The sequence below is a fragment of the Corticium candelabrum genome, chromosome 18 (genome assembly GCF_963422355.1).
Source record: "Corticium candelabrum chromosome 18, ooCorCand1.1, whole genome shotgun sequence".
NCBI lineage: Eukaryota > Metazoa > Porifera > Homoscleromorpha > Homosclerophorida > Plakinidae > Corticium > Corticium candelabrum.
In genome coordinates, this window is record NC_085102.1 from 4,234,651 (window position 1) to 4,245,326 (window position 10,676).

The 10,676-nt window shown below is 42.9% G+C and overlaps 3 protein-coding genes across 3 annotated transcripts; 1 reads left to right on the forward strand and 2 right to left on the reverse strand.

The window, feature by feature from the left end:
- The first annotated feature begins 834 nt into the window (after nucleotides 1-834).
- On the forward strand, nucleotides 835-3,491 carry LOC134193709 (uncharacterized). Its single transcript, XM_062662546.1, has 2 exons — nucleotides 835-987; nucleotides 2,727-3,491. The coding sequence occupies exons 1-2, from the start codon at nucleotides 835-837 to the stop codon at nucleotides 3,219-3,221; spliced, it is 648 nt and encodes a 215-aa protein (XP_062518530.1). The 3' UTR covers nucleotides 3,222-3,491.
- Nucleotides 3,492-6,712: 3,221 nt separating this feature from the next.
- Nucleotides 6,713-7,657, reverse strand: LOC134194289 (uncharacterized). Its single transcript, XM_062663214.1, has one exon. It carries the CDS (start codon nucleotides 7,624-7,626, stop codon nucleotides 7,159-7,161), a length of 468 nt encoding a protein of 155 aa, XP_062519198.1. The 5' UTR covers nucleotides 7,627-7,657; the 3' UTR covers nucleotides 6,713-7,158.
- Nucleotides 7,658-7,720: 63 nt separating this feature from the next.
- Nucleotides 7,721-8,521, reverse strand: LOC134193711 (uncharacterized protein K02A2.6-like). Its single transcript, XM_062662547.1, has one exon. It carries the CDS (start codon nucleotides 8,519-8,521, stop codon nucleotides 7,721-7,723), a length of 801 nt encoding a protein of 266 aa, XP_062518531.1.
- Between the last annotated feature and the right edge of the window lie 2,155 nt (nucleotides 8,522-10,676).

Genomic DNA, 10,676 nt, shown 5'->3' on the forward strand with positions numbered 1-10,676 from the left:
AATTATGTGTAAGTTAATGCATGGTAGGGAGACGACATCCAGTCTACAGTGACCAAGGCCCACAGTCGTTTGCCCGTCTACGCCCGTCGAAGAGCTGCCACGTTTGATACAACTGTTCCCCGCAACGCCAGCAACGTCTTCGAAGTGACGACGTTCAGCGGGACTGTCGAAACGACGAGAGTCGGCACGAATCATGACTTCGTTATAAACGGGGAACGGATTATCCGGGTGTGTACTGCACGTGACTTTCAGTTCTGCTGCACGGTTAGATTTCCGAACGGGATTCGTGTCGAATTTATACATTGAATTTGCGTACATTAGAATACTCGATTCTTGCGAATTTCTCACAACGCGATATAATTGAACGGGATATAACTCTGAATGAGAATTCTGGCTGGCTGCTAATTTTTCAGAACGGAGTAAAAATGCATGTGAACTCAGGCAACAACATAAATTTGCATACAACATGAATCGTTAATTAAAATAATTAACTTTATGAGAATTCTGTCAGGGGCTGCTAATTTTGTGATCATTCACAAACAATTTGCCCAATGCCAGAAACTTACTAACCATTAGTAATATTAATTAATATTTAGTCTGACCGTGCTAAGAATGAGATAATGAGCTTATATAAACTGTAACTAAATATATATATATATATATATATATATATATATATATATATATATATATATATATATACGATTATGTGACTTCCATGGTAATTTCTCGTTTAATTAAATTATATGCATCCGGGCGAAGCCAAGCATTCTAGGTAGCTAGTGCTAACTAAATATATTATCGTTATACTGTTAGTCTCGCATCTGGCACAAGATGAGCGTTGCAATTGGACACGACAAACAAGAAGCGGACGAAGGATACGAGTTGCTACTCAAGAAAGATGTTTCATCGGAAAATGCTGACACTCTCACTGTTACACCACGTCAATTGCCATCAGTCAGCTTTCCTGACGATGACATCGATGAGGTAAGTCACACCTAGATTGCGGACCGTCTGTGTCATCAGCTCTAGCTAGACTATGGAACTACAGTCCACACGTTATCTAGCTAGTGGTCGGACGAAGACCGATCATGTTTCCGCTGAGCGGATGTTGAGGCTTACATGTTGGTCTAGTGGTTCGCGTCACTCCCTGCATGATTTCTAGATAAGCAGTCGGTCTAAATAATTGGCAGTCAATCATAGAAGGCTGGCGACTCCGCTGTGGTTACGTTGCCATTGTTTGTTTCTTGGCTTTCTATCGCATGCCTAGAGAAACATTTCGGCCACATGCGCTAGTAAATTGCGCCCCGCATACACCTTTTGATTGTTGGCGACATTAGACGCATTTGCAGAACGAGTTGTGTGTGCTTTAACTTTATATTAAAGAGTTTCAGAGCGGACTCACTTTTGTAACCTTTTTCGATTGGGACTCCAACTTGTAGACTAGATCGAAGTTTGCATAGCTAGAGAGCGTGCTGTTTGGTTCAGGAGCTGAAACACCTAGGCACAACTTACTCATACTTAGCAGGTGCCCGTGGGCAACGCTTTCTAGCGTGACACTTCTCGCGGAAGCGCGGTGGACGACGAAACAGATCCGGACGCCGATACCGCATGCGACAATTGCAAACGACATATGAACAGATGTTTTGCCACACACCGAAGGGGGTCTGTCGTAAAAACTGGACTCAACTGCACTTTCATGAATCTATCAACGCAGCCGTTGCTTTTTTGCCGCAAATGTACGTTAGCTAGAGCGCGTCTAAAAGGTTGCGTTAGCGCAAATCTATTGCTACTAGTATTAATACTAAAACCCCAGTGACGACAGTAAATTATGAAACTTGTCTGTCTTTCTCTCTCATGTTTCTCTAGCTTTATCCATGAGACTATGACTCATTTCAGTCGTTGGGAAGTTTCTGTGGTCTGGCAAACGGTCCGCTAGCGATGACGTTCAGTGCTTTCCTAGTGTTCATTGATATCCACTAGGCGTGCTGCCCACGAGTTCGCGGTCACATTAATGCCTGCAATCTATATCAAATTGGCTAGTCATTGATTGCCGAGTGGACTATACATAAACATGTACCCTGCTGGGCTCACCTGCCGGGTTGGTGGGCTCCCAGATGGGGTAAAGACCCCACTTGCCCATTATGGAGTGACATAACGACACAATAACAATAATACTACTACTACTAATAATAATAATTTTATGCATCCGAGGTAGCAGGTCGGCAAAGCACAGGCCCTTCCGTGCAGAAGAAATTGACATCATCAGCAGTGAGGTTCGCCTCACTGAGTAAACTGGTTTATGATAGAGTAGCAAGTTTCTGAGTTTTTAGAGTTTCTGCGATTGCTGTATTATTGACATGAAAAATATTTAAAAATATATCATGTTTAGTATCAATAAAAATAATTTAAAAAATACTACTAATAATAATATCACTTTCCTGGTATTGGTTTTAGTTGTTTTGCGAAATTTGTAAATATTTTGTTGGCTACCTCTAGATGCTCGATCGGTTTAATTAATTAATCAATTGGCTCTCTAGTTAAAGTGGCTGTTTGTACATTTTGGAAATTTTGTCATCAGAGGGAATCAATAGTAACTGTGTGTGTGTGTGTGTGTGTGTGTGTGTGTGTGTGTGTGTGTGTGTGTGTGTGTGTGTGTGTGTGTGCGTGTGCGAGCGCGCGCGCGTCAGCTTCTAGTTTCAATAAATTGTTCTACCAATGACTAGGACAAATCAACAACAACTAAACCTACTGTACTTCAAAATCGACAGCAGACAAGACGGGCATCCGAGTGGTCTCGCGCACCAGGAGAAGCCCAAACCAAGCGCAAAAAGCATCTCAACTCTCTCCTATCTGCGACCGCCTTCCCACTCTTCATGGCAATCCTCGTCACAGTCATCAAAGATGGACGCAACTACACATTCTACACTACACTCATGCCTCTACTCTTCTTGAGTCTTGTACTACAAATAGCCATCACAATCGGAATTGTCGTGAGAAACGGTATGGCGCATACCGAACAACCTCTGGACGTCGAGGCTGCAGCTGTTAGTCTTGCGAAAAGACGACGGATGGTAAAGCTGAAAGCTCGATTTGACTTTGCTTTACAGATTGCCACTACGCTTTCTGTTGCTCTCAATATGGCGGTTCACGCATTTTTTGCTGCTCGCGTGTTGGAAACGGATGGAGAGACATCAACAGACAACGCTAGCAACCATTGAAATCAATGCAAATAACGCATTACTAACTAGACTGCTAGTCTGTCAAAAACGAGCTTTCAGAACGCAGGACTAATTTTATTAATTAAATATTGGTGCGGCACGTGCTCTTGCAGGAGCCGCATTAGCTATAGCTACACTACACGTACAGTTTGTTATTAGCTAATTACTTGATGTCTTTCTAGCTAACAAACGACGTCACCAGTGCATGTATATGTACGAAAGATGCGAGCAATGGCGAAACGCCTACAACATGCGAAATATCATACAGTGTACTCTACACTCACCATGCATGAGTTTTGTCTAGATATTTCCTACTTAAAAATTGGAAATTAACTAATTAATTAATTTAAAAATTTGTGCATATTTAGTCACGTGATTATTCTGTTCCCGGGCATGCGTATATATAACATATACATACGCGCGTGAAGTTACAAGGGTACCGCGAGTGCACAATACCGGGTGCTGCACAATGCCAAGTCATCGTCTAGTGTATAGACACCGGTACGCAATGACATTTGATTATGTTCTGATTGCATTCGCTTTTGATTGCTGGTTGCTTTGCTATCGTTTTCTCAATACACGTGAGTTAGTTGTGAAGATTTTCTTGCCGCAATGAAGGCTAGCTAGTTATTCCAATTGTCTCTCGTCCAGAGTCTGTCTGTCGTCTTCCTGTCGGTCTGTCTACTTGCTTGTACTTACATGTTGGTCTGCGCTCTGGTGGCATGCATGCACATGAGCATGTCTATAAAATAGTGGTCTGTATGATTGTTTGTCTGTATTTCTGTCTGGGTGCATGTTGGTCCGTTTGTCAAGCTGTTTACACCTACAATGTACAAAACTAATTACTATATACAGAACACGGAGATTATTTCGACTGTTTCAGTTTGTTTGTCTGCATGTCTGTGTGTTTGTTTGTCTGCCTTTATCTCACTGAATGAATGAATGAATGAATGATATATTTCTGTCGCGCCTAAAAAGGTACAGTTCCCTCTTGGGGCAAACATAAAACAACTAAAGCTAGGTTTACAATATGACGCTGGCGACGCTCGAGGACGCTAGCGACGACGCTCGGGCAGGCGTCATATTGTAAACACTCGCACGTCGCGTCATCTGGCACAAGATGAGCGTTGCAATTGGACACGACAAACAAGAAGCGGGCGAAGGATACGAGTTGCTACTCAAGAAAGATGTTTCATCGGAAAATGCTGACACTCTCACTGTTCCACCACGTCAATTGCCATCAGTCAGCTTTCCTGACGATGACATCGATGAGGTAAGTCACACCTAGACTGCGGACCGTCTGTTTCATCGCCTATAGCTAGACTATGGAACTACAGTCCACACGTTTATCTAGTGGTCATGTTTCCGCTGAGCGGATGTTGAGGCTTGCATGTTGGTGTATTGGTTCGCATCACTGTCTGCATGATTTCTAGATAAGCAGTCGGTCTAAATAATTGGCAGTCAATCATGGAAGGCTGACGACTCCGCTGTGGTTACGTTGCCATTGTTTGTTTCTATCGCACGCCATAAAGGAACATTTCGGCCACATGCGCTAGTAAATTGCGCCCCGCATACACCTTTGATTGTGGGTTACTGTCTGGCATTTGACGCATTTGCAAAACGAGATATTTTCTAACTTTATATTCTATCAGACGCGCTTTTGTAACTTTTTGATCGGGACTCCAACATTTAGACTATCGGAGTTTGCATAGCGTGATGTTTGGTTCAGGAGCTGAAACACCTAGGCACAACTTACTCATACCTATCAGTGGCATGCACGGATACAGAATGTTTCGAAAGAGGGAGTCCAGTTGTATCATTAACCACGCCCCTTAGCTGATAAATCTGTATTTGACCTACGAAACCAGCAAAATGACTTCAATCTGTATTAATTAAGGTTAATTTCCTAGCATATTCACTAGATAGTTATAGGCATATAAGTTTAGAATTGAACGAATTAAGTTAACCATTCATCAAAACATTATTGTACTGTACGTTCACTTTGATAACACAACAAACAAGATTTCGGCCGCAGTGAGCGTGTCGTTGAAGATGAGGGTTCCTGACCCCAAGGATCCTCCCCTCTATCCGCCTATGGGCGCCTATGGGCGGGCAACGCTTTTTAGCGTGACACTTTTCACCATCACGTGTAACCTAGACAGCATGTACGTAATTCCGCGGAAGGGCGGTGAACGTATAAATAACTAAACCTGCCGGTTTGCAACTGTCGCATGCGGTATCGGCGGTATGAACAGCTGTTTTGTCACACATCGAAGGGGGCCCTGTTTTTAAAACTGGACTCAAGTGCAGTTCTTATCACTTCCATAAATCCATTAACGCAGCCATTGCTTTTTTGCCGCAAATGTACGTTAGCTAGCGCTCGTCTCTGAAATGTTGCGTTAGCGCAAATCTTCGAAATGGCTCTCTAGTTTACTTACCTACGAAGCAATCTAGTAACAACAACAACAACAACAATAATAATAATATTAATAATATTACTTTCCTAATATTGGTTTTAGTTGTTTTGCAAGATTTGTAAATATTTTGTTGGCTACCTCTAGATGCTCGATCGGTTTAATTAATTAATCAATTGGCTCTTTAGTTAAATAAAGCGGCTGTTTCTGCATTTTGGAAATTTTGTCATCAGAGGGAAATCAATAGTAACTGTGTGTGTGTGTGTGTGTGTGTGTGTGTGTGTGCGCCCGTCAGCGTCTAGTTTCAATAAATTGTTCTACCAATGACTAGGACAATTCAACTACAACTAAACCTAATACACCTCCAAATCAACAGCAGACAAGACGGGAATGCGAGTGGACTCGCGCACCAGGAGAAGCGCAAACCAAGCGCAAAAAGCATCTCAACTCTCTCTTAGCTGCGAACGCCTTCCCACTCTTCATGGCAATCCTCGTCACACGGTGACAGTCATCAAAGATGGACGCAACTACTCATTCTACACTACACTCATGCCTCTACTCTTCCTGAGTCTTGCATTACAAATAGCCATCACAATCGGAATTGTCATGAGAAACGGTATGGCGCATACCAAACAACCTCTGGACGTCGAGGCTGCAAGTCTAGAGAAAAGACGACGAATTGCAAAGCTGAAAGCTCGATTTGACTTTGCTTTACAGATTGCCACTACGCTGTCTGTGGCTCTCAATATGGCGGTTCACGCATTTTTTGCTGCTCGCGTGTTGGAAACGGATGGAGAGACTTCAGGCAACACTAGCAATGTTTGAAATCAATGCAACTAACGCATTACTAACTAGACTGCTAGTCTGTCAAAAACGAGCTTTCAGAACGCAGGACTAATTTTATTAATTAAATATTGGTGCGGCACGTGCTCCTGCAGGAGCCACATTAGCTATAGCTACACTACACGTACTGTTTGCTATTAGCTATTAACAAACTCGGCGGAAGCAAATCCAAAGTGCTACGGCCTAGCGCACGTTAGTAGGCGTGGTCAGAGATAGCTGGTCATCTGTGTGAACAACAATAATCTTAATTGCACTAAAGAAATCTACCAAACACAGAAAGTCTGTGTTCGTTTCCACAAACAAATTCCTTTGCGCATGCAGATAGATCTAACATGTCTGTCAGTTCTTTATGAACAGTTAGTATCACTAGATGATTTAATCGGCTCTGGTTCATAGTTGCACGCAAGTACGTTTTCATCCTTCGACAAGCGGAAAATGACCGTTCACTTGTGGCGTTAGTCGCTGGCATAACTAGAATCAGGCCTAATATTGTCACAACCTCACTCAAGAGTTCTCTCTCATGTCCCAGACTAATTAGATAGTCCTTCACTTGACTAAAAGTCACTGGAAGCTTATTGACTGTTCCCTCTTCAGAAACTTGCTGAGATTGAAACTCAGCAGTAAGAATTTCCAGCTGGCTCTTGAGGCGTGCAGGTTCGAGACGTCTCTCTCGTACAATCTCACAACAACTTCCATGTCTTACTGTAGTCGTCTGCGGATGCGGCCTTGATTAGCAAATTCTGAAGGTGTGCATAGATCTTATAACCGGGTTGATCGAAGCGATCTCTAATAGAAGACAGAATTCTGTCACTTGTTGCATAATAGGTAATCTGGTATAGATCTTTCGGAGATTTGGGATGGCTGCCTTCGCCAATACCAGCCTCATACCGGTTTGGAGCTTTCCTCTTCCGTGGCATCCTAGGCTCGCTTACATTCACAGTTTCAGACTTCTTCACTACGTTTTGCGGGAATATATCAAACTCTTCATCAGTCCTCAATGCAGATATCACTTTGATTGTTACATTTGCTGCAACCTGGCTCTCTGCAGCCGACAGTTCTTTCTTTTGCAATGTACAGCTTAGGTTGTCAACTAACCTAAGTATCCTACTTCCAAGCATTACACCTAAAAGAAAATCAAATTTTGTCATCTCGGTCGCCTCTTCGTTTACTTTGGCAGACTCTTCCAAGTCTCTTCGAGCCATCTGCGAAAACTCCTCGAGGCTATTCTGTAGCACGGAATAGTTAGCCTCGACACTTGCCAAAGAGTCTGCTCTCACCGTCCATTTTGTAGAGCTTTTTCATGAGTCGTTTTGCTGTCTTTACACTGTTTTCTGCTTTGCCATTGGATCGATGGTGATGTGGACTACTAGTCTCATGCTGTATCTCCCACTGCTTCGTGAATGATCGAAATTCTCTTGATGTGAATTGCGTACTGTTGTCAGAAATGAGGACTTCCGGTATGGCATATCGAGAGAAGTGTTGTTTTATTTTCCTGATGACATCATCTGACGTTGTTGCTTGTAGTCTGTCAATCTCCCAGAAATTACTGTAGTAGTCGGTGACTATAATATAATCACGGCTCTTGAATTTGAGTAGATCTGCTCCTACTTTTGCCCATGGTATTGAAGGTACCTCGTGTGCTAACAAAGGTTCCTTCTGTTGCTTGTTGTCATAGTCTCGACGTATGAAACATTTCTGTACATGATTTCTAATATGGCTTGTCATACCCGGCCAATAGAGTGCTTCTCTGGCTCTTCTAATGCAAGCATTTGCTCCCATGTGTGAACTGTGTATTCGTTCTAGAGCAAATTTTCGAGCTGTTTGTGACACCACTAATGTATTTCCTTTCAAAACCATTCCTTGCTGCACGGTCAATTCATCCCGAATGTCGTAATATGGTGTAATGTATGATCGAAGACCGTACTTCGTGTCTGGCCATCCTTGTATGATGTATTGCTGTAGTTCTTGTAAACTCTGATCTTCTTGAGTAGCATTTTGAATGGTTTGTAGTGTAGTGCTTACCACCAGCAAGTGATTGATCATGTTGACCAACTCCAGTTCTTTCTCCCAATCACTTTACTGCTGCATGCTCTCTGTCTTGGTTGCGTCTACATCATATGCTAGGTATGCTTGCGACAGTGTCTGCCAGATATAACTCTTTACCTGGACAATACTGAATGTCAATTGAATACTTTTGTAATCGCATAAGCATTCTCTGTAAACGCTTTGGCGCAAATTGCAATGGTTTCTTGTGTATGGTAACAAGAGGCTTGCGATCCGATTCAATTGTGATGTCGCGTCCATAGGTGTAGGTATGAAATTTCTGCATAGCATATACAATTGCCAACATTTCCTTCTCAATCTCAGCCTACTGCTTCTCAGTTTCAGTCAACGCTCTGCTTGCATATGCTATTGGACCTCTACTTTGCATAGGCACAGCACCCAGTCCTGTCTGAGAGGCGTCACATTGGATTGTAGTTGGCAACTTTCCATCAAAGTATTTTAAGACAGGTGTCTGTGTGACTGCTGCTTTAATCTTGTCAAAAGCTTGCTGATGCTCTTCATTCCATTGCCACTGAATTCTTTGTTTCGTTAGTTGTCTCAATGGTTTATATAGGTCCGAGAGATGATCTAAGAATCGTGATAAATAGCCAGTCATTCCAATGAAACGACGTATTCCTGCAACATTCGTAGGCCTTGGCATCTTTTGGATTGCTTCTATTTTTGCGGAATCTGACATTAACCCATCTGACGAGAGTACATGTCCCACGTATTTCACCTTCTGTGTTGCTATTTGACATTTCTCTCCATTGAGCTCGATGCCTTTCTCCTGACATCTATCCAGTAACGCTGTCAAATTCTTGTCATGATCCTCTCTAGCAATAGCTTCTGTAGATCCCTTGCCAATTATCAAAATGTCATCTGCTACGGTATACACACCTCGAATTCCTTGAATAGCTGTATTCAATCGCTCCTGGAATATCTGTGGTGCTGCAGATATGCCAAATGGTAGCCTCTTCCAACGATATTTTCCAAAGGGTGTACCAAATGCGGTAAGCGTAATTACTACTTTGATCATCAAGACTTTTACGCCAGAATCCATTCCTCACGTCTAGCACACTGAATATTCGTGCTTCTGCTAGTTCTGGTAACAGGTCTTCTAAAGTAGACATGAGATATTGACTTCGAATGAGAGCTTTGTTGAGAGGTCTAGAATCGATGCATTCTCTAATCTTGCCGTTTGCTTTCTTTACCGTGACTAGACTGGAAATCCAATCTGTCGGCTGCTCTTCTTTTGCTATAACTCCCATTTCTTCCATTCGTTGTAGCTCCTTCTGCAGCTGCTCTTTGATAGCTATAGGCACTCTCCCAGCTGGTTGTTTTGTAGGCATGATAGTCTCATCCACCATCAGATGTACCTTGCCTGCTAATCGTCCCAGTTCTCCTTGGAAGACCAATGGATATTTCTGCATCACACTCTCTTTTGTCATTGGTTTCGTCTTGTGCCTTTGTTGTTTTTGCTGAGTTGTGACAGCTTGCACATTCTCCATACTTAGCTGTATAAGGCCCATTTCTTGCGCCGAGGAAACTCCAATAATCGACTCTGTTCCAGCGTCGTCAACAACCACAAACTCGCTGCGAAAGACATTCCCATTCTTTGGATCTCTCACTTCTAATGTGCATCTGCCCAGAGGCTCGATCCTGCTTCCGTCATACAGGGTTAACACTTGCTTTGTTTGCTCTAGACGCGTTGCTATGGGCACATCCTGTCGCCTAATGACGTTACACGTGGCACCTGTTTCGATTTGAAACTTGATCTGCCGTCGTTTGACATGTAGGTTAGCGTACAATCTGTTTGGATATGTTGTAGCGGAGTCGTTTAGCACATTGAGTGACTCATCATCGTCTGGAGTCAACGTCAAACTCACCAATTTGTGGTTTCCGTATTCTGGACTATCTGTGTCACTGCTTGACATATCACCTTGAACAAGATGCAGCTTGTGTCTTTTGTGGTCGTCGCTGTTGCTTCGACTTGCACATGTGAGCAAAATGATTCATCTTGTGGCACGTTTGACACTGTTTCCAAAAGGGTTGCTGTAAAACGCAGACTGCAGACTGCAGACTACGGAATGGGGACTTTGGCGCTTTCAAAGTTTAAAGACATGCGCACATTCGGGTTGCTATAAAACGCAGACTG